Source organism: Cariama cristata, unplaced genomic scaffold (genome assembly GCF_000690535.1).
Source record: "Cariama cristata isolate BGI_N322 unplaced genomic scaffold, ASM69053v1 scaffold5726, whole genome shotgun sequence".
Lineage (NCBI taxonomy): Eukaryota > Metazoa > Chordata > Aves > Cariamiformes > Cariamidae > Cariama > Cariama cristata.
In genome coordinates this window covers 93735-118209 of record NW_009621434.1, presented here as the reverse complement: position 1 = coordinate 118209, position 24475 = coordinate 93735, and the positions used below count along the sequence as shown (strand labels likewise).

Below are 24475 nucleotides of genomic sequence, written 5' to 3'. Positions count from 1 at the left end.
TTCTGGACCTAATCTCTTCAGTTGTTAGCTTTTCATCCATACGCTCTGCTGTGGACTGGTGAGAGAGAGAGATTGGGATAGCTGCTGTGGCTGCACAGCCCAAGCCAGGAACCTCTTGGTACGCTGGCTGCATCACCGTGTCCCAGCCCAAGTGAGCTCATGAGGCTCAGCTGGACTCGGAGAGGTAGCACAGACACGTAATGAACACAACTGTCACGGAAAGTCTAAGAGGGATGCTTGTTCCACGGACGGCCTGGACAATGAGGAATTGGTGTGCCACCCCCTCTCTCGCCCCCCAGCTGATGCCAAGGCGGCCGGCCGCCGGCAGATGAATAGCAGGTCTGTTCCAGCAGCTGCGCGTCCCGGTCCAGCAAAGAGTCTCTGGGAGCGCTGAGTGCCCCGCTTCGTGTGCAGTCTGCAAAGGAAGAGACTTGAGGGCAAAAGGATGGCCTCGGAAGGGGAGAGCATCAATCTTCAAGTGAGTCCATCTCGGGGACATACCCATGGGAGGGAGAAGCGGGTGGGAAGATGCCTGGGTTGGGGGAAATATCCCCCCACTCTTATCGTTCGCTCCTCAGCTTTGGCAGCCAATTTCCCTTGAAAATTCAGTGCTGCTTTTTTCCTCTGCTCTCCTTTGAAGAAAAGCTAGCGGCAGGATCTCTGCCCTGCTCTGCTCTGCCAGGAGCTGTTATGAGCATTTTTCCAAAAGAGTGAGGGTAAGAGGAGGGGTATTACTAAAAAGAGCTGCTTTTTGGGGGAAGGAGGGGCAACAGGGGCAGAAATTAGCCTTCAGCTTTCAGAAGGAGGCAGCACATACTTTACAAGCTGCAAAAATCTGAGCCATTCCTCATCTCACAAAGCCTTTCTCTGTTTGGCAGAAAGCGCTCCCAATCTGGAGAGGAGGAAAAGAAATAAATACAGCAAATGCTGAGGGAGCACAGAGGCCAGGGTTTCCTATGTAGGGTTTACAGAGAAACAAAACTTCTTGGTGAAGCTCTTTCAGTTCTCTGTGTTCCTCTTCTGAGTGTTTGTGTTTTTTAAAAAGGGTGTTTCTTGTGCTCAGCGTGTGTTCTAGGAAAGGGCAACTACCCAAAGGTTTGGAAAAAGAAACTATTAGAGATTAAATGGAATCAAAAGCCCAGATCACAAACAGCCGTCAAACTTTAGAAGTTAAAGTCCAAATCTGCACTTCAGACAGCTCTGGAGAAGGGAAGAATATGAAGCATTGCCCAGGGCACAGCTTCCAGCCCTGAGAAGGCTGGCAGCAGGGTCCAAATTTTGCAGTTGATTTTTCTGTCTGTAATGGTCTTAACCATCCTTAGACTTGAAAGTGGGGAAGTCTATCTGGGCTCTCAATTTTTATTTCTTTGGCCCATATCAAAGAAACTAAAATGGGAAGATTTGTGCCCTTGGAAATTATCAGGACAATTATCCTTAACTAGAAAGGAGGACTGAGACTCCCTGATCCTGCAGAACATATCTCCACTGAGATATGAGGAGATATGAGGTGCAGAGCAGTTTTTGAAGACCTGGAACAGATACGGTCAGATAAGAGATGCGATAACTGACGAAGATACACAGGTAGCTGTGACGGTGAAAATGTACTGTATTTAGGACTGAGGAAGAGAGAGGTTAGCTTTCCTAGAACTAGATAATAAGGGGAAAAATACAGAAATCAGTAAGCCAGGAACTGGGGGCAAAGAAGATAAGAAAATTATGCTAAACAAAAAGTCAGATTAACTCCTTGTATATTAAATCATTCTACTCAATGGAAAGTTTCAGGTCTATCATGGATAGTCCAGGTTTCATAGATGAAAAAATCAGCTTCACTGATTAAAATGCTCATAAACTGCTGAAAAATCTGGGGTTTAGATTTTTCTCTTTCAACCCATTTTGAGGTTAAGAGCCAAAAGTGATTCTCGGCATCTTCAGCCTTTACAATACTCAAATAAATAACCCCAGAAGGTCAAAGGTTCCTTGAGTTACAAAGCTGAAAAGAACATACCTAGCTGTTGCTAGAGCAGGAAGGTGTGGAGTGTTTCTATCCACCTCTCCACAGGTTGCCACAAGAAAAATCATGCTACTGAAATTTGCTTTGTGACACCTTGCAGGGATTTCATGAAGCCACCAGACAGTACAAAATGCACTCAGCTTCCTGCATGCTTATGAACAGGAGATATAGCAGGTAGCAGGGGAGTGAAAGAGCGTTACATATGACCACATAGTGTGACGGATGCGCTCAACACCTTAACCAAACTAGCGGTAGTTTGGCTCCAAAGGAGGTAAAAGCCTAAGCCATAAACGGGCCAAGAAGTCCTCTAGTTTCAATCTGTTCTCTGAAAATCCACAAAGGAGCAGAGTGACACAGTGAGCATCGATGCATATGAACTTGGAACATTGATCATGTGATTAACACATGAATAGCGGGTGGCTTTTCCAAGACTCATTTATCAAGGAACAAAGAAAGTTGTGGGTACAAGGCGTCTCATGCATACCTTTCCCATCGCATGCGATTTGACTACAAGCCAACCACTTTATTCTATAAATATGACAGCCTAAGTGAGCTTTCTTTGAGCTCTCCTGGCTAAGTGGCCTGGCTGCATGGCGGTGATCTCCCCTTGAGCTAGGACGCCTTTCAAGGTTGTTCCTCGAGGCAGAAAGACCTTTTACCAACAGCAGATCTTTGGTAAGCGACCGATATTGTGCGTAACCTTGTAGTTTGGTAACTTTGATTTGTGCCTTAGTAACTTTGATTTTGTCTTGGTAGTTTTGAATCATTGTTCAAATGATTGTGCCGTACAGTAATAGAGTGAACCCTGCCACTGAACTTTGTTAAGTTGCACTTTTACAACATCATATTAAAACCATTTTTGCTAATAGCTTTGATGGTGATTCTTTAAGCAATCTAAATCACCCATTTGTGACAAATTGGCATAGTCAGCAGAATCCTAAATCAGGATTTGCAACACATATCTGAGACAAGCAGAGGGTCCTGGCAATGAGGTGACTTGACAAGTGTGAGGTGAGGAGTAATCAGTGGTGGAGGAAAAAAAGAAATCTTTCAGTTGGAAGTATATTGAAAAGCCTCTTTTGAGTCCCTGCTCTGAGCACCAAACGCAGAGCAGGTGTCCTCTTGGAGGTTTCCAGCTGCGGGTTTATGAAGAGCTTGTGGGAATGTGCACTGCACGCTGTGGGGTGGTAATGTATGACTCACTCCTCCTCAAAGAGCTCCTGGATGGGGTAGCAGGAACAGCCATAAAAATTAACTATGATACAATACAGAAATATATTTATAGGGAGTGGGTCCTGTGCCCGAAGCAGTTGCACAGTATCTACTAGCATTTCTTATACAACATTTACATGGCCAAGCTAGACAGGTAACAATAGAGTGAAAACAACGCGAGCTTTTGGCCTAGCATAGGGGAGAGCTAGAAGAGGCAATCAAGATTTAAGAAGGCTCTAAGGAGAGCTGATCAGTCCCCAATGTTTTTGCTTATCCTAAAGCATGAGAACAGGGGCTTACTCAGGAAAATTGAAAGTCTCCATAACAGGAGACGCTCCCTTACCCGGCGTGTCATCAGCCTGTGGAATTTGCCATCTCCTGGAGCAGGTTAGGAGGTCAAATATTGGAGAAAGCATTAGGCAGAGGTTGGGAGGTCCAGTAACAATATTTACAGTTAAGCAAGCTAAAAAAGATACTTTCAAATCCCATAAGCCAATAGCAGGATAAAAATAAATATGCTTTTCAGTTCCCTACAGGCAATGGCACAATTGCTGACCAGACTGCAAGTGGTATCTTGCATTAGATAAGTAAAGTTAAACACCAACTGTCCATAAGGGAGACCTAGGACCACTTTCTAACAGCAATAAGTATCTCCCATTGATCCACTTTCTCCCTCTCAAAAATTCTCTTGAGTTTCAAAGGAGTCTGTTTTCCAGTTCTGACTTCTAGGAAGACCAACAAAACCTCAAACTGTGCACAGAGAGATGCTAAAAGGAAATGGTGCTGAAATGGGAAAAAAAAGCCACAAGGCTGTAGAGCAACCTCACCAGATCTATGCCAGCCAGCCAAGTGCTAAGACAAAAGATAAAACTTGAATTAAAAGCTTTTAATTAAAAAGATTAATTTACCTATTGAAAGATAAAACTTTAACATGAATTAATTTGAATGATGCATTTTTCTGCCCAGACACATCTATTCGTGGCTTCCAAATGAAACTTTCACTTTCTCCTATTAAACATCTGCCATTCATGAGAAACCAGGCAGGCAGACCAATAACCTGATGAGACATAACACAGTGCATCCCGAGATAGCTGGGACCAGAAAAACACATTTGGGATAGAAACAAATAAAACAACCCAACAAGATCCCATCACCAATTTCTTTTTACTTCAGGAAACAAAGGCTTATAAATTAGAATAGAAGTGTGGCTTTGATAGTCACACTCTGGCCGATTTATCTGCGCTTCTTCATGCTATTATTCCCCTTGGCTTTCACCTCCAACCCTTCCATAGAGATTTGCAAGGGGGAGAGAGGAGGAGGGAGCCATACAGGATCATTATTTTCAGCAGCAAAGACCCATTAAATCTATTTAGCTGTGTACCTCAGCTGCTGCAGTTCACGATCTTAACACAACCCTGTTTCATTGGTGATTTAAGCTAATGTACCGGACTTTGAATGGGAACGACTGAGACAACATCCGTTCCACCACTCCCACCACAGCGGCAGTAGCCAGAGGAAAGTCTGTGGACAGCTGAAATCAGTAACACTCACACATTGTTGCCACAGCTAAGTCTGTCAGAGCCCCAGATGAATATTGCAGAACGGAGCAAACATTGGGGCTGATACTAAATGGCTCCAGAGTTTTATTAGGTTTGTATTTCTATATTTTCTTATTCATGAATGGGTGTTATGTTCTGTATAAATGGGTGCTTAAGGGATGTGTGCTGGATGAACGTCATCCATATTCATATTGCCAAAGAGGCTATATATTGTATGTTGTGTCTTTCTTTTTATAGTTTCTTACTCTTTGGATAAAAAAATTTACAATCCTCTGGGACAAGAAGCAGAAATAATACCTCACCATTTAGGGAATCATTCATACATCAAAAGTAAAAAGAGTAAACAGATAAAATAATCATTCTGGAAAACAGATCTTACACTGAAATTTTTTGGCAGAAGCTGTTTGGTGAATACTTTGAATACAAAATATATCTGCAGAAATAAAGACAGGTTTACAAGCAACTTTCAGGGAAAAAAGATTTTAAGTAATAGGATAGTTTACTTCCAGTGCTCCATTTTTGACCAGATCTACAGCAGGAAGATTTTAGACAGGCAGATAAATAGAGTTAGCTATAGGCGTGACAGTGCGGACTTTTCCAAAATGTCCACGAAACAAATCAAAAGTCCCACTTATCACTGCAAATCCCATCTCCCACGTCCCACTTTCAGTCTAGGCCTGAGAAGGGGAGGCAGGGAGCGTGTTCACCACTGGGTTAGACTTTTGGTTTTGTGGTTTTTTGTGGCTTCAACATGTGCCTCAAGCCTGTGAGGTGCTTACAAGTTCTAGGCTTGGGCACGTATTTGCCTGTTTCTGCAGCAACAGCCAGCTTGTGCTTTCTAGTGCCATAGGACCTTTACTCTCCTTCAGTGATTTCCTAGAATGGTGGCAGTTGAATATCGCCAACCGAGCAGTGTCCCTGCCCCAGAGGGCTTCAGTAGTGTTATCTGAGTTCTGTAATTTGCGCCTGGATAATGACGGTATGCATTGAGAGAGAGAAAGAGACTTTCAGAAAAAAAAAATCTCAAGTGCTTCAGAAAGAGCCAGTCCTGTAACACCCCTGTATGGTGTGTGCAACTCAGCCGTCAAGAGTTTGAGGAACTTAGCTCATTGTGTTTGTAACTGAACTAACCCAATTACTACAGCCCCTCAAACAGGATCCCACTCCCAGGTATACACTCGACTACCTTTGCCATTCATTTGACCTTGGGAAAGCTGGTTCGGAGAGCTAAACTTGGAGAAAACGAACCACTTTTTGGCAGGCTTAGTCTTCTGGTTTTCTGTCCTGCGGTGGTTCCAGGGAAGATCAGACAACTGCCAGTGACTAGGACTGCGTGGCCATGGCAGCATGTAAACGCAGCAGGAACTCTCCTTTCAGCGGCAGCTACCCCTCACTTCAAATCAGTTAGCCGAAGGTCCAAGTCTGGGTGTAGCCAGTGGAAGAAGCAGGGAAGGCCCAAACAGTAGCAATGATTGCTCTCACTAGTGGACATCACTCAGACTGAAAGATTTTGGACTGCTACTTGAGAGTAAAGCCTTTACAGGGCCAGCTAGAGGCTTAGGCAGAGATTCACCGTGCCCTAGTTAGTCAAAAGACAGGTGTGAAATAGGATATCATGCTTAGGAGCAAGAATGATCCTATGCTCTTCTCCCCCAGCTGCAGGGACCTGCAAGTCTGCATAGCATTGCCTGTGTTGGTCCCAGAAACTGGTAACACTCACACTAGAAGACAGACAAGCATGATCACAACACACTGAGAAGAAGGAGACTTTTTCTTACAGCCAGTACTAATTGGTCCTTTGTTCTATAGTCAGATGTGGCATTTCTGCTTTCCCCTATACATTCCTCCTGCCCCTTCTAACTGGACACGGCCAGCCGTCCCACTTAGGGTGAATGTTTACTTATGCCCTTCCCAAACGTAGGGATGGTATTTTTCATCTTGAGGAACTGGACCTCAGGTTTTAGGGTGTCTGTGGAAATGAGGCACATTTGAAGTCAAATATATCCTTGGAGTTACCGCATGGAAATCAGCAGCCTTACACCAGAGGTTGATCTGGTACCTCACACTCCACCTTATTGATGGATGGTGAAAGAAAAGTATCAACATCTTTCTGAGGGAAGGAGCCTGGTCCCATGCTGTGCAGTGGGCAGGCATGTCTGTTGTGAAGCCCTGCATGTGAAGGCAGAGAAGGGAAAGGGGACAAAGGGGCTGTTGATAGAAATATCAAATAGTGAATTAGCCCAACTGACCCATTGGTCCGTGAATCTGCTCTCACTGAAACAATAGGCATGCAGAGGTCTCCCACAGAGGAGTACAAGGCACAGTTGTTAAATAGGATACATCTGCTGGATTTAGTGTTAGGGTAGGATTAAGATAACCCTACAGCAGAAAAAAAAAGAAGGCAATGACGTGCCGTTAGAACAGTCGTTTCCTCTGATGGGTCTAAAAAGTTGCCTGCCAGTGCTATAAACTGCTGAAAGGAGGCCGTGTTGCCAGAGGACACGACTGCACAGCATTCAGACCCTAGGCCCGCTGAGGTGAAGGGTGAAGCTGCCATGCGAGTGGTGCCACCTCTTTGGCCTCGCAGGAATGAGGGATGCCCAGACCTCCTCGGGCTCCATGACAGGCTCTGCCTGCAGGTGTACATAGATCCACAATGACAATGTATGCCAGTCTACAGCACATGGCACTAGACATACGAGTTTCACTCTGAGATGGGGCTGCCATAACAGTAAATTACAGGACATTTCCCCCCCATTGCCTTGTAGGGTTGGTTCATTGCAGACCAGAGTGTACAGCACCTTGTCTTCATGTCTGATAACTACAGCAGAGCCAGAGCTTGGGTCACAGCCAGAAACAGTCAAGGTTCCAAGGGAGGGGAAATGGGCTCTATAAAAGTAATCTGAGGAAGCCCAGACATTTCTGAAGAGGAGATTGGGAGGGAGGGAGTCACTTGGGTCCAGAGGTGCTGCCACCTCCCCTGAGGTAAGAGGAGAGGACCCCAGAGGTTGTCAGATACAGAAGCTTATAAATAATAACAGATTTCTGTGCCTACTTTATAAAGTTCTTATGACTGAAGCAGGGAGAGCAGAGAGGGAGCAAGGCTCAGGAGGCATGGGGTCTCCCTGCAAGGGTGGGAAGAGGGTGAAGTGGCCAGGACCTGGGGTCACAAGGTGGGCTTTGCGTGGTAGGGGTCCCATGCCCCACTGAGAGTGGCAGCAAGTCAGCACAGCTACACCCCATTTGGAGGACAAGGTCAGCCAGCAGCCGCACCAAACCATCCCAGGACAACCCCCCTACCACCCCCATGCCACAGAACCATCTTGGCCTGGCCTACTCACAGCACCTGCGCATTGGCCACCAGTGGGACCCATTTCCCCTCATTCCACCATCTCCTCCTCAACCACAACCTTTAGAGGCACCATCTCTCACAGCGTACCTGTTTTAAACATTAAGATACACATACATGTCACCTGCACTTGCACCTTGCAGATTTGAGTGCACAAGGAGTGGGTTTTGTTTACTGAGTAGTCATAAACCTAGTTATGGTGGTGGCAACACACAGTTCTCCTGGGTGGACAACAGCAAAACCTCCCACTGAGACATCTTTGTGAATGGGAGTCCTCTGCAATGTGAAGTACCTGTTAAACCATGGCTAAATAGATTTTTGCATCTTTTGTCAAAAAGTTGCCTCCTTCAGCTTCGTTCCAGCCTACACCTGAGAGCTGAACCATGCACCTGTTTCTCTGTTCGCCCTCAGCTGACGAAGAGGTACAGCACCTCCGCTCATTTAGCCACTAAAAATGGAAGACTTCAGCCTAAGTCACCATTTCTCAGCCCTTCCTGAAAAATATGTATTTGTTATGTTTCTCTTCTGAGAACCAAAAAAGGGCAATGCTGCATGGATACTATAACCACACACAGAAGTGTGAGCTTCTCCAAGTATGAAAGGGCGCATGGGCATTTTCACTGCTATTTCCCCATCCCTGGCTTGTGAGTCAAATGTTTATAAAACTCTCTCTGAGAAAAGGCAATACAAGAAATGAGCTCCACTACTGTAATCTAGACTGCCCCAGGTATGTAAACACGTAACAGAAACATTTGAATTAGACACCAGAATGATGGAAGAGCCCATGTGCAGATGCTGCAAGATTCACACCACCAGTTACCATACACCTTGACATACTCCTTTGAACCAGGCAAGTTATAATTCCTTGTCAAATTACATGAATCAGATGTATGACTCTATAATTACAGCTGTGAAAACCATTATACTCAAGATCTTAGAACTTTCTATCCAAAATAACCCTTGGGGAAGAAATTTTTCATGAAGCTGCTTGGGTCAAGGTTCAGCAAGTGCTGGAAATTCTGGGGGAATCCTGTCAGCAGGTTTAGAGAAATGAGAACAAGAAAATGAGATTATGTACTGTTCTGTGGATTGTTCAGGCTCTTTTTTTTTAATTTAGGTTTTTAATTTTTGCAAATATTTGTGCATATTTGCAGGAGTTTTCTCTTTGTACTCATGAAACTCCAAATAATATTTTTGAGGATTATAAAAAAAAAGCCCCAAATTCACCACAGATCTTAGTTATGTGAGAAAAATAACTGCTCCTGCCAATCTAACATGAGTCAAAAGGCAACAAACAATTCTTCTGTAACCTATGTTTTACTGAAGGAATGTTTCTGCATATAATAACAACATAGCGATATTCCATACTCTCACAGGACTTGTGTGAGAACTAAGTTCTGCTGTCCCTAGTTCTCCAAGCATTTTATAAATACCAGTTTCACAATTCTCACATGGAGTAAGGTGTTTTCCTGCCTATTTTACAGATACTAAGTCAAGGCAGAGACGGTTAAATGACCACTGATGTACCCCAGGACACACAAGTAGAAAGTGACAGACGCAGGAAGGAAAGACTGAGCATCTCTGTTTGGATGGGTGGATTGCTGTGGAGCAGCAGTGTGTTCTGTGGTTTCATCTCTACTTCTCACTGGCTAAATTATTAATCTCCATTATTTTTTTAAGAAATTGTTAAAAATTGTTTTATTTATTCATCAGAGACCACTCTGTTACTTCACACAATGTAAAGAAAAACACTAACTGAAACTGTCAATAAAAGACCAAACACAAATCCTTCCCTGCTGAATGCAACTTCAACATCAATTGGAAACAAATTTCAACACACTTGCAAAAGTTCAGGCACACAGCTGTGTTTGCATCTTTTTCTTGGTGGAGCTAGAGTCATGCTCAACCATGTTGGTGTAGGAAGCAAACCCCAAAGCCAAAGTGAAACAAACTATATTATATTAAACATAAATTCTGACTCAGAATGACCATACAGGTTCTTGATGCAACTACTCCACTTCAGGTTTGCAGCCTATTTTAGCTGATTCAATATGAAATGTTCCTGCATGTCCCTGTGTGATTTCAGGCTGTGGCCACACATTTTTTGCTGACGGGAGCTGAAGTGCTGAAGGGGGAGGTTCACCCTCATCACCACCATCAATTATTACTGCTGCCTCAATGCAGCTGCTCAAGGTAATCACTCTATCAAGACTATCTGGGCTAGAAAACCTCCATCACTGAGTGTCTAAGCTAACCCAGATCATTGTGAAAGAACTTGTTTAGGGAATGTGCAATTATGTCTTCTAAGGAAGAATTAAGTCCCCTGTCTTCACAAGTCTGGACAGAGACAGAAATAGCAGCTCCTTTAGATAGGCCTTCATCCATCTTACTGCAATGGGATAATCGTCTGCATTCTTGGATATTTCTTGGCTGGTCACATTAGCTGAACATCTAGTTGTTCTGGGCTGATCAGAAGACCATGAGATATACAATCCGGGTTCTTAACTGAGACATAAAGAATAAGGAAAACAGATACAAACAGAAATACAATAAAAAATATTCCTGCATAACATAAGCACCTGTTTTTTTAAAACCTTTTGCCTGTGGTGATATGTTGACTGGCAATCCACACTGATCAGAGACACATCCAGCAAAGGATTAATATACTACAAGAAAATATAATATGCTGCTGTTTTCTTTTAACATAAACAGATTTGAACTCCATCTTCATCTTGATGTGCTAGATTCTTGGGAGCTGATTCTGGCCCAATTCCTTAGCCAGCCCCCATTTTTGGCACATGGCTGTGAAAAAGTTGCTGAAGGGAGTTGTGTCAAAGGGCTTTTACTTTGCTCTTAATGGCTCCATGTACAGTCTGAAGGAATCTGAAGCGCTCACGAAATGTGGTTTCCCCTCTGGTGTTTGCTGTTCAGCTGGCTCAGCAGCCTAACCATTTAAAACCATTGTGAGTGGATTTAGCACTTGTGAAATAGTGCTGGCCTATTCAGATTCAGAGAGGGATGGGCAAAGTCCACCAGCACAATACAAGCCCCTCTTCCCTCCTTCTCAGATGAGGAGCCAGGGTGCAACGGAGTTTGAAGGAGAAAACTACTCACATCCAGGTGCAGCCACACAGATCTTGGGGGAAAGAGATATGGGCCTACCAAAATAAAAAAGCTAACACATGCTCAGAGGAGGCAATGTCTTTAACATCCCAGAAAAAGAAAAAAAGGAAAACAAACAAACAAACAAAACCCAACTACTTAAGTATAGGAAGCAAATCAGCAAATCATAAAGGAGATTTAAAAAAACCCAAACAAATAGGAGTGCAGCCCCAAAAGAGAGGTCCAGCAGGGTGTGGCCCACAAAATGACAGATTATGAATGCTAGTAAGCCAAATGGAGGCAACAAGTACGATCCTGGAGGTCTCTGTCCCCAGAAACCACAGAAGATGGGGCTCCCCACTTCTTCCTAGCCTGAGCTACTAAGTATAACAAGAGATGTGTTTCATCTCTGAGCTGACCTCAATTATTCTGCTGAGACCATGAAAAAAAAGAGATAACTAAAGCCATCTCTGATGTGGACAGCATTGCAGGCATGCTGTAGATCTGTATCTTTGTGCAGAGGTTTGAACTCAGGACCAGGCTCAGACAGGCAACTAAAGAGCAGATGGCAACAGGTCTTGGTGGCTACTAATTAGGTTAGCTTTTAGTTAGCAATGTTGAGCCCAGTAGCCCTCTGATTCATCTCCAGCCCTCTCTGTGTTACCTTCAGCCACAAGCCTCCAGGCATCATCTTGAGTTACTGAACTAGATCAGTCTTATAGTGTTCACTTTTTTGGGCCACGGCAAAGTGGCGATTCTCTTATGGATCCCCAGGCAGGGGAATGGGCTCAAAGTTCGGATGTGGGCCAGTGTGGTGGTGAATTCAGGTGTTTACAGCCAGGGTGAGGCAGGGTCGTTTTAAAGTGCTTCCTCTTGCCTCACTCGCACAATGTACAAACAGGGACATTATCTCTCCTGTGGGAGCAACTGACTCAGATGCTTGGCCAGCTGCAGGGAAAGGTGTCCCCATAGCCATCAACAGCAAAGAATAACTAAAAAATAAAAAGATGCGTTATTCTGTGGCTGCAAATGATAACAATACATTCCTCTTTATTCTGATCCAAAAGCAATTTTTTTCTTCCTTTGTTCCCTTCCCTGTTTTTTCCTATCTGATGAGAACTCGTTTCTCAGCTAGGAGCCCAGTCTGTCACTGGTGTGTCTAATGTAATTTTATATTCCTCCCATTTTTTTAAATTTACATGTTATCAAATTACTTATGAAAACTAAAGTTCAGCCAACTAAACCTCAAAGGAGTTACACAAGAGCAAGTAGCACTGAGATTTACTATGAGCCCTGTACAATTAAACTGTGTATGTTCATGGACTTGATAAATCTGTTTATGAAGTACATTGTGGGTACATACTGTTGCAGATCTGGCTGGAGCAGTCTGAAAGGATACTGTTCCCAGTGGCTATCCTTCAATCAGAAGACACTGTCTCTGGCACTGTTCTTGACCTCTTTGAGAAATAAGGGACAGTATCTAGCTGAGTAACTCCTGCAGCTATATCAGCCATTTCCATACACATGGTACCTTTGTACCCTGCACATGACAAAGTACTTCTTCATTTGTTAGCATCTGCACAGTGGGCGTAATTGTAAGGCTGATTCAGCAGAAATGAGAGCAACACTTGTGGGAAGTTTGTCTTAGGACCAGCAAAATACACAGGCTAAGAGAAGGCTGTGATTTACTGATCACAATCTTTGCACTGAAAGGTCTATGTCCTTTGAAGGCCCTCTTCTCCTCCTGATGCACTGTGAAGGGCAGGCAGGACTCTGTGACTCCTCTTGGTTGTGCTATAGATAATATTCTGTGGGCCCAAAACTGTGAGAATATTGTGTCTGTTACCAAACAGCATTCGGTCTGCCTTTTGCCCAAGGCACTTGTATTGCAGATGCAGGCAATGCTAACATGTTGATACCTGTGAGCAGAGGGAAATTCACATTCTGTACTCAAATGTTGCAGGAGCTGAGGTGTTAGGAGGATGTATGAAATTGAGGTAGGGAGGGCAGGGAAGAAGAGGAAAGACTTTGCAGCTACATTCAAATGTAATAGGTGCAGTTGAATGAAGGCCTTCGAGATAGAAGATCAAAGAGGTATCCTTTGAGGCAGTATTTCTTCAGAAGGTGCATTACAAGGTAGAACATCTTCAGAAGGCCCAATGAAAACAAGACTATTTGGTGCCAGGGTCAAAAACTGAGGAGAACAATTGTAATGATTTCACTAAATATTTATCTTCCTGTCAGGTAGGGATAAATATAGATTAAGAGTCACTGATCATGATAATCGTATTAATAGGTGAAAAGAAATTTCTTCTGCCCACCTTCTCTGGTCATGTCAGCAGCAGCATCACGCAGAGTATCAGGGTGCCCAAACAGGATATGAGAAACTATGAATAAGAAAAAAGGGGCAGTCTGGCATTTGTTTTTGTTTTTTCAGAAAAAAAGACTGTAGTGAGTGCACAGAAAGGCACCACAAAATGCCTTCACAGGGCTACTGCACAACATACGAAAAACAAAGCTGAGCTGCTCCAACAACACTGAGCTCTGCTGGGGGAGGCAGAAACCAGAAAAGGAAAAGTGTGATCAAAAGTGAATAAAATATAGGGATAAACTCTTCCATCACCTTGTGCTAGGTATGTGTAAATGTTTCAATGCACAACTAAAACTGGGAGCTAATACGAGCTATTTCTCTGAGCCCAATTAATGACAATTAATGACCACCACAACCACCAAGGTGCTCCAAACACAGGCATCCGGTGCCTAGTCTGACCCGAATGGTCCAGGGTTTTTTTTTTTCTCCTTCTCCCTAACTCTTCCATCCCTCCTCAAACATTCAGGAGTTCATTTGGACATAGCTTTTCAGCTACTCCCTTACAAGAATCCAGCTCTGGTACGAAACGCATACTGAGTGAACCCAACTTGAAATCCAGGGCATTTGTTCTGCATCAGTGGTTCCTACTTCTTTTGTCCCTCAGACATCTCAAAGCAAGAAACTACAGGATAAACACCAGATACAGTGACAAAGAAATCATAAGAAACTTCAGTTCTTGCCAAATTTTGGTTCCCACTCCAGAAACTTACACGTTCAGTGGCTAAATGTGAATGCATTTCAGAAGAAGACTATATTTGCAGAATTTGGGCATTCAATTGTCAGAGAAATGGTTATTCTGCTTTAATCTCCTCCCATTCCTATTCTGGCCCAGAGGCATTTGCTTCCCCAATACAGTCTCCTAGGAAGGCCTCATTTGCTACACCCCTTCCCAAAGGTCTCTCAAAGCAATGTCTAGTCAGGAGATCTCTGAAAAACACAATTGTCACCAAGGGGATTTGGACCTCCCTTTAATTTCTGCCATGTCTGTACTATAGCTTCTCATTATAAAGTTAGCTCTTAAAGGTTCTTTGTCTCTGCAGGGTTGAAAGTTGCTGACTGAATGTCTGGGTCCAATTTTCCACCAGTCTTCCCTTAACTGGCCACTCTCAGCTATGCAAAGTGTTTGCATAATGCTACAAGATCGTTCACATCAATCTTCTTTAACTTTTCAAACCTGTTTTGCAAAGGGGTTAATGAGAGAACAAAACACAACCTGAATAATAAGTCACCAGAAAAAAAGTACTAGCCTAATCTTTTAATACAGAGCCTGAACAGCAGTTCTTTTCACAGAGAGAAGAGGACTGACATCTTTTCTAATCTGAGAATGTAATTCCCAGGGACAGTGTATGAGAAAACAGCAGTAATCTACAGAACACCCAGGAACAGTTGTTGAAAGATTCCCAGGGTGTTACTTTTGGCAGGACATCAGGTTCCAATAAAACCCACTGAAAACACTAGACTAAAAACAATAATAATAATAATATTTTACACAGATGAAGTGTCTTTCATCTAAGGGTCACAAAAGGCTTCTGCAAATGGTAAATGAGCTCCTGGAGGAGGGGTAAATGAAATTGATGCTCCATAGATGTTGCCACTGATTCACTGATTTTGAAGATAGGTTATTGTGTACAGACTGTTAGAGGGTACAGAAAGAAAAGAGTTAACATGTATAGGCAAGCTTGGGAGTGTTCTTTGTAGTGAACTTGCATAGGCATAGTAACCTATTTTTTAATGTTTTCAGTAAATCAACTGCTGACATTCCACGTACACAATTTGAGCACCTGTACACAAATCAGGTAACCAAAGGTTACATTGTGCAAATACACAAAGTACTAGGTGAGTTCATGCACAGCTACTTGACTTCAATGTGAAATTCTATATACTATGCTTGCAATTCCTGCTTGGCATGCTCTTGTATGTTTTCTGAGACCAGTCTGGGACTTTAAAAATATATATAACCATATATAACTGTATGAAAAGTTACGGACTAGAAATAAGAGATGGGTGTAGGCCACTTGTGAACTGCTAGAAGTTTTGGATCCAGACCCACACTTTGCACTCTTAGCTTATCTCTGCAGGGGAACCATTCCACGGTGTGGCTTCCTTTCACAAAACCCAAGATGCTGCATCACTGTGGGCCACATACGAATCTCAGGCTATACTTCATATACCATATTGTGGAGATGTTGCTGGTGGTCTTAGAGGCGCAAAACTTCCAGCACAAATTCAGCTTCTACTGCATCATTAACAGCTTTTATGGCTTAATTGGATTGCTTATGACTTTCTGGCACAAGTATACCATCAAATGTTGCTGCACTGACCTTACCTAACTGACCTTAACAGGACAACATATAATGAGATAAGTAGTTCCTTTCCTCAGGATCTCTCAGTGTATATTTCACATTACATCTTGCTCTTTATAGCTGTGTCCAGAGTCAACATTACCCTTATTTCCCAGCCCAGCACTCTCACCAGACAGCAAAAGCTGTTGAGAGGTCATTGTCTGTGCCTTGAACACACAGACCCACGAAATCCCTACTTACTGTTTACATGAAGGAAATTATGTGAAACAAGTCATGTTTCCTCTGTGTCATAAGGGTAACAACAGTAGCAACAAAGGTTTTGTCATGACACCCCCAGTCTAAGGCAATGACTAACAACCAGAAAGATTAGATACCAGGATGATCTAATAGCCTGCTGCTCCCCAAAGGGGGGGGGCCCTGCTCCTCTTCAGCCTATGACCCTTTGCTCCCTCCTTATCTCCTGCTCCCAGAGACACATCCCACCTTGCCCTCACACTGGCATTTGCCAAACCCTTCTCACAAACAATTCAGCTCATTAAAGCTGGAGAAAATGGTCTCTCTCTTTCTTTTTTTTTTTTTTTTTAATTTAGCTTGGCTTAATGAGCTGAATTGGCTCAGAACAGTCATACGAAAGCAAGAGTGCAAGAGAGCACAAGACTTACAGCAGGGGCATTTGCTCTGGACTCTTAGATCACCATAGCTACAAGATGTAACCCTCAGAGTTATGCAGAAGATACTCTCTTGCTGGTAGTTTCACTTTTTCATATAGAAGACTAGAGCTACTTTCTGAGATAATTTGGTCAAGTCAGGAAGTGGATTAGCAGAATAACTGGTGAAATTCAGAAGCTGTATTCGGCTACAAATGCGGAAGAGGGAAGGCTTCTTAGAGCTGTACCGTACAATACCACAAAAGAATGAAGAGGAGCAATTAGAACTGATGACACACAACTGCAATAGCTTTCACGGGTTGAATATACCATGATCAGGTATCACAGCCACTAAGAGCTGTGTAATTCTTTACTCACTGTCAGATATACCCACGTCTTCCCTGTGGTTTGAAACAGCATCTATCACTAGGCTAAAACATACAGAAGCACACCAAGCATCACGAGTCACCACAGAATTCAAGTTCATTTTCTCTGCCCAGTTTTGTTTGCCCTGGACCTGGAGGGCACCTTGTCAGAATCCTTAAAGAAGCTTCAATGCTACCCCCACTGTCGTGCCTTCCCCTCCCCACAAACGCATGTGCATTTGTTCCTTTCAGCACTCAGTTTCTGCACAGAGATGGCAGATACGTAGCTGCTATCATTGGACACAGGTTAAAAGTTTACAAATTGGTCTTAGCAGCTGTATTTGGAAGCTAAGTTCTGAGAAAGTGAACTGTTCTCATCTTTCCAAATTTTGGTTTTGAACAACCCCATAGTTATGGTCAGAGATTAGAGAGATTTTTGTGGTGTTAAAAGAATGGTTTGGAATTTCTTGTCCAGCCATCTGTCCCCAAAACTTAGCAGATGAGTCACTAGCACTCACCTCCATTTGTTACTGAGCTAAAACTTTTATCTCCTCAGCTTCTTGTAAAGCTCCATTTTGTATCTTTTCAGAAGCAGAACCTGTTCTAATACAAAAGAACAAACAACTTGGGAAGTACAACTCAGAATTCAAGTTTTTGAAAGCACTCATGTTAAATTCTGGCTGAGCTAATATGCACGTATACACAGAGGCATTTGCATACATAAATCACAGCTTGCTTACATCTGGCACACGCAAAGAGCACACTGCTTGGCATCCAGTTTAAATGTGCTGCAACCACCGGACTGCATTCAGGTCTGCAGATAATTTTGAAAAAGTTTCTTTGTAGTCAGGAGACACAAAATTTTACTGAGTATTTTACCGATATTCTTATGTATCAAAGATGCTCACTGTTGTCTGCCATTTCCTGATGAAGCTTCTGCAGCCTTGCATCTGCAGGATTATCAAAATAGATGCTTTTCACTCTTAGGAAGTAGAAAAGCTATCTCCATATCCCAGATGTTATTTTTTATACTCTGCACAAGTTTGAAGCAGTACTCATAAGCAATCACAGCTCCTAAGCTAACTGCGTAATTTGACCAAGCTCCAGTTTCAAGTAAAGCAGCTATCTAAAACACCAAGTAGTTATACCATCTTACCCAGATTGAATACTTTATTGCAGTCTCACAGAAGATGCTCACCATTTTGCTTGCATATTCAGCCCCAACTATCGAAGATATGTCCAGAGAAGTCCAAGCTAAAAATATCAGTCTGGTGCCATACCCAGATTGCTCTTACCACCTTGTATCAGATTAAGTGCACATCAAGTGAATTTTTCAGTGGTTTGTGAAAACCCATTAGTCAGTACAACATTGATCGTAGCTCTTTAAACTCTACTTTTTTTCCCCCTGCAAGTGGGTCAAATTCCTTCTGGGTCTTAAATGATAGCTTTTGAGAAAGGAACATATATTTTACTCTTAACCTGGAAATTTGCAATCTGCTCAGAACTGCTTTCGAGTTATGCAAGTCCAGATCTGTGCTTCTTTCATAATTGTCTACTATGGTAACAAATAGGGCAGCACCATGTCTCGTCCCTCAAGCTCTGTACTTGTGCCAAAGGTAACCAGTTATACTGGCATAATTAATTTTGACGTATTAATAACACAACAGCTTTTGTCTTTACCAGCCAGCATATTTGCCAGTAAGATTCAGTAAACATAACTTAGCAAAGTCCTTTCCTCTGTTAACAGGGAGAACAATCCCTGAGTTTAAAGACCAGGGGAAGAATCTTCATTTAGGGATTAATCATCACTTCATGACTCCTGCAAAATTCACACTCCAGGCTCTGATTTAGTTAATAAATCTAAAAACAATAACTGTGGCTTGCTAATTAAGAACAACATGGGTATTAGCCTTTCTTCTTTTAGGTTCTTAAATTGCTGATTTAAAACTTCTCTTGATGTGAGAAGCATTTCTAAATATCTGAAGTGTGAAATAACAAGGACATTTGCATCTCCAGCCAAACCCACAGAGGTTGGAAAGAAAGGCATGATTTACATTCAATACCTCAACCTATAACCTGGAGGACATCTGGAACTCTTCAACAGCAACCTCCACTCTATGAAAAAGGAACGCCTCTCCTGTGGGTACAAAGCAAATTCATCTTTTGACTCTATTTGTTGTCACTGAGGGGGCTTTAGCTTGAAATTATCCATTCTGTCCTATGACTTGTATGAGACAAAGCAAGAAGTACTCCAGAGACATACAAAGCTGACACTTATAAAGCCTTTCTGAACTAATTTGAAATCTTGTCTTGGTCTTTCACTGGAGTACCTAACAGATACCCTGCTTTCCATCTCATGCAAGTTTTCCCAAAGATCCTGAAACACTCTGTTTATTGTGAACTGAGATGAAAAAAAAAAAAAATGGTTTCTCTATCTTACTTAAGAAAAAAAGAAATTACTTCACTTTTGAATTCCAAGGTAGATTCCAGTGAGTTCTACCCATTTATCAGTCCCAATAAAGCTACTCTTATGGTAGAAAGAAGGTAATTCATAAGGTTCAGTCCACTGCATCTACTGGATGTTAGTCTAGTCCCTTACAAGTGGAGTTTGATAGTGCTTCTGAATGGCTGGGGTCATGGGATGATAGCTCATCTTAGCTTGATTAAGACATTTCTTCTCATCACGTGTTATTAAGAAAGATATGATTAAGTTTGACTTCAGTATTCTGTAGAAACTTTTTATTTTTCTGATTCTTTTGAGCCTGAACTAGATTTGATAGCAGTTTTGAGTTATGAAATTTGATGCCAACTTTGATTCAGTTGCATCAATAGCCTCGACTTTTTTTTCCCCTCAAACTTTACTTTGTTCACTCCTTTATGCTACCAAGAGTCAGTAATGCCTTTGTAGCTGCAAAATTTCTTTCTAATAAATAAATAAATAAAATATTAAAAGCACAGCACACAAGATCATTTGCAGTACTAAATCAAAGCTTTCAAGAATACATGGCAGCAGGAAAAGGTGTGGAGATGTGGGCAAGCAGAGATGGATGATGACCCTGGAGCCGGTGGCAGAATGCAGCATGTGCACAGGAGCACAGCACCAGTAAAGGCAGGCCTGGAGGCAGACATTAGGCAAATTAGGCACATGCAAACATGTCCTCATCATGAGGGGTTCCACAGGGAACCATTTGACTCTTTTCCTATTGACTTTGAAGAAGGGATTTTTGAAAGTAGATAGTTAAATCATTTCAGCTGGGACATCTTCAATACTCAGTAAACATTCACACTGGAATGATCTACTCTTTCTGATTCCTCAGTGTCAAGACACAATAGCACATTGACTGAAAACTCATTCTAAAGAAGATTATGGGGTGATGCGGGGAAAATGGTGGTAGGGCAGCATCTACTTTATTACTCAGGGACTTTCAAACACATCTGCAAGGCATGCACATTGCATAGCCACATGCTGCCATAGCAGAAATGTTTTGGGGAAGGGTCTTTGGAATGGAGAAAAGTGAAAAGAATGAAAACCATTTGTAGTGGATGCCACTATTAGAGTTCATTATGGTCTTTCTTTCTATGGGATCCTGGATTCCCAAAGGAAAAGAATTGCCAGGAAGGTCCTTTCTGTGCATTTTCCAGGTAGCTGCAATAATTTCTTTCGTATAGAGATATCATTTCCACAATGCAATGATTTCTCAGTCAGTTCAAGGATATATTCCAGAGAGTACAGACTTGCAAGCTGTCCAGAAACACTAGGTAGTCCAAAGGGGGCTGCTTGTTCATTTAACTGTCAAATATATAGCTGATGTAAGAAGTGCTTTCTCTGTTTTCCTCTTCATTTCTAGATGTACTCCAAGGGATTAAATGCAGTTTTAAAAGCACTTATGATCTGTTTGCACTCATAACCATCTCTTACCCTAGCTGTAAACTGGAAAAGCTCAGACCCACTGCAGTGATTTTGCTAACATTCCAGTGACCTGACTATTCACAGGGACAGGGTATTTTTGATAGCAAGCCCTTAATTCTTCATCCTGTAGACCCAGCTGGTCCACAGAGGCTGACATCATTTGACCACAAAATATAAGATACTAACCACTTGAGCTTTCACCAGAGTATAATTTGATAGCTGAGCACCGATTAAAATTTCTTTTGGAATCAGTGTCCACCATATATGCTATTATTCACTAGTGGCATGCATTCAATGTCTCTATGCAATTGGCCAGTAGGGTTTGGGGTTTTTTTTTGATGGATATATTTGTCAAGAGAAAAAAAAAAAAACGAAAAAATTTAAACTATTTCCAGTGTGTTTCCAACTGCTCAACTATGTTTTCTGAACCACATTGTTGAGTTGTGATCTCAATTAATGAGTATTCTCCTGAAGAGCTGCTGTTCAAACACTGATTCTTGATTTTTTTTCAGTTATGATCTGTAAATCATTGAACATTGCAAGTGGGGCTACACATAAGCACAATCTGGGTTCATTACAAAGCAAGTCATAACAGGCAGTTATTTCTCCCTCTCTCCAGGTTTAAAAATCTAGTCTGGAATGATTTTATAGTCATCTTTGGAATGAAGAATTCTCTTGAATCAAAACACATCCATTTTTCCAAATATATGCTGGTGTTGCTATCGCCAGTTTGACAACTGTGACTATGCATATTTCACAGGAAATTTTTGGTAGTGTTTTCTTTTTTTTTTCCCCAGGCAGCTCAGTGTTCTGAAAGAGCTGATGATGAAATATTGAACAAGCATTGTTAACATTCATTTGGACCTTAGCTATTAGTTTTAGTCAGAAGAAAATCTTGATATGGAATAATTTTCCATGGGAAAGAAAGACAGTTCTAATAAATATTTTCAAAGCCATGTTGACAGAACCAAAATTTGTGAAAGTTTTCCACCTAAATGTTTCAGAATGAAGCATTTCATCTTTTCACTTAAATAGCCCTTTATTTTGGATTTGATTGTCCTGGTATATTACATGACAAAACATTTAAAATATTGTTGGATTACGTAAAACGTTCTCTCAACATAATATAGATTATTTTTTTTTCCCTTTGACTTTTCTTTCCCAGGCAATTTTGAAACACTTAGCACCATCCTTCCAGATCAGAACAAAATAAACTGAATGTAACGAAGTAATCAGTGCATATTACACACTCCCCTCTGCCACAAGATCTAGATCAGTTACAGCTTTCTGCTGAAAAGCTTGGCTCTTCACCTCAGGCTGCAGGGACTCACATGCTCAGTTTTGGACATTCTCTAGTTAAGACTTCAGTGTCAAAGCATTGGCTATCACAAGAGTATCTATACTCACTGGATTCTGTAATCCTAGTGCTGTAAAACCTACCAAGTGTGTGGTCTTAGTAAACATAGAGCCAATTCCAAACTCTGGAGCAAGACACCTTGAACAAACACTTTGTACTTACAATACACCAATTAATAAAATGGGAGAGTTCAGAATTTATGAGAATGCTGTGTAGAGAACTGAAGTTTTCTGCATAAAATACTTCCCTTCCTTGATCTTGGAAAACAGAGGAAGAGCTGAAAGCAGTTATCTTCTATGTAGTTATTGATTATATGTATCTATTGGTTGAGATGCAAGTTTTCTCCAGCTTAATACAACAATATTAACTACACTACAAGAAATTCACTGATGGTTGCTAGAGTATGTAATTGAGGTTGTTGCAGGTAAACCCTGGAAAGAGTTGGATATTTACCAGCCAAAACCAGCTACTGCTCATGCTGTTCCAGTATATACCAAGAATCAACCCCTTTCTAGTCTGTTCTCAAAAGGTTAACCTATTTATGCATTGCTTCAGATGGCTTTGGTGTAGAATAGTGAAGCAGAGGATTGTTTTGGTTCAGGATTTGACTCAGACAGCAGCCATATCTCTGGCTACTGTGTTTTTACGTTACTTCCAGATATGCAGGTATGTCCATAGATGTTTGTAGTCTACAGTTTGGCAGGGTAGGCTTAGCTGCAGCACAGCAGCCAGATGGATTTTGTATGCTAAAGTCTGCTCTCCAAAGTAAGATGCCACATGTACTGGTATGCCAAGGACTCTTACATAGTTATTAAAATCTTCATATTCATCACTATCTTCCATTTATAGAATCATAGAATCATTATGGTTGGAAGAGACCTCAAAGATCATCAAGTCCAACCATATACCTGATGCCACCATGTCCACTATGAAGAAATTATTATGCTCATGGAGTCACACATACGACACCCCTCTGATGCTCTTGGTTATTCACATACTTGAAAGATCCTGCAGAGGGTCATGCAATGCTGAGGCCAAGAGGTGGGCATAAGACCTTTAGGTGCTGTTCCATAGTTGTATTCTGTCAAAACAACCATTACAGGGAAAGACAAAACAGGAAGATCCTTCAGGTGGTTCAATACCCATCCAGCTTGTCAGGCAACTGCAATAGTATTAGTACAGTTCCACAGCCTTTTTCAAGGGACATAAATCTATTTAAGCCTTGCATAATTCTACTGACCAACAATTTACTCTTTGGGGTTTTATTAAAGGTAGGTGAATCAATTCAATAAAAGAAACTTTTGATGTCAGGACATAACTAGGTCTGAATGAAACACTGCCTTCACTGTCTGTTTAACTCTGCAATTTATTGTCTCTTCAAGTCATGCTAGGTTATTTAAAGAAAAGAAAATAATAAAAGATACAGATATACGGGAGAGATTTTAGAATGTGTGCTATTGGCTAGCAGGAAGCTAAGCAAAAGCAGAGAAGTCACTTCAAGGAAAATACAGCTTCCTTAAAAAATTAAAATCCAGTACTACAAGAATTGTACTTTGTCATCATTACATGTCAAGGTCCTTATGAGCACCCTTGGTTTTGGAATCTCTTATACTTGCACTTTTTGGCATCAATACCCTGATCCCACAGAGCTGTTTGAACAAAGATGTTGCACAGGTTACTTGATTAAACTAAAGCATTGACTAAATCTAACTTTACCACCAGTGTAACAGATTGATAGAATAACTGCTATATCAGCACCAAAGCTGACTCAAGTTTACCAGTGTACGGCAACACAGTTCAAAAGTTTAGGAAGAGTAACAGATATTCATGAGTCCTTGGAGATCGCTGAATTATTGTCACCTTCTGTGTAAGGCTGATGCTGTATCACTTTGTTGCTTCTGTACTGAATCCAGTAACTGGTATTTGACTAAAGCATATAAAAGTTGTCACATCTTGATCTGAAGGTTTCAAGAGATGGAGAATTCACTCCCTCTCTTGGCAAGTTCTCTCACTGTCTTCATTTCTAATTTAAACTTACCTTGATTCAGCTTCCTGTTAAAGCGGTTTTTATAGGCTTTCTCCAGCAATAATACAAAGTTGGCTTAGTACCAGCTAGACTCTGTGCTACTTATTAAGTCTGAATCAAGTCTTCTCTTAAGCAGGACAGCTGGATCTCTTTCAGTTTCCCATTGGAAGGCATTTTTTAGTATTTTCATAATTTGTATGGCTCTTTTCCTGTGCAGTCTCCAGTTTTTACACGTTTCTCAGCTGTGAGAGAGTTTCTCATGT

The 24475-nt window shown here is 41.8% G+C and overlaps 1 protein-coding gene across 1 annotated transcript in view; it reads left to right on the top strand.

The window, feature by feature from the left end:
* Window positions 1-328: 328 nt before the first annotated feature.
* Window positions 329-24475, top strand: part of NINJ2 (ninjurin 2) — a 47897-nt gene continuing 23750 nt past the window's right edge. The window contains 1 exon segment of the mRNA XM_009701952.1: window positions 329-478. Within this exon segment, the coding sequence (XP_009700254.1) occupies window positions 329-478 (150 nt within the window).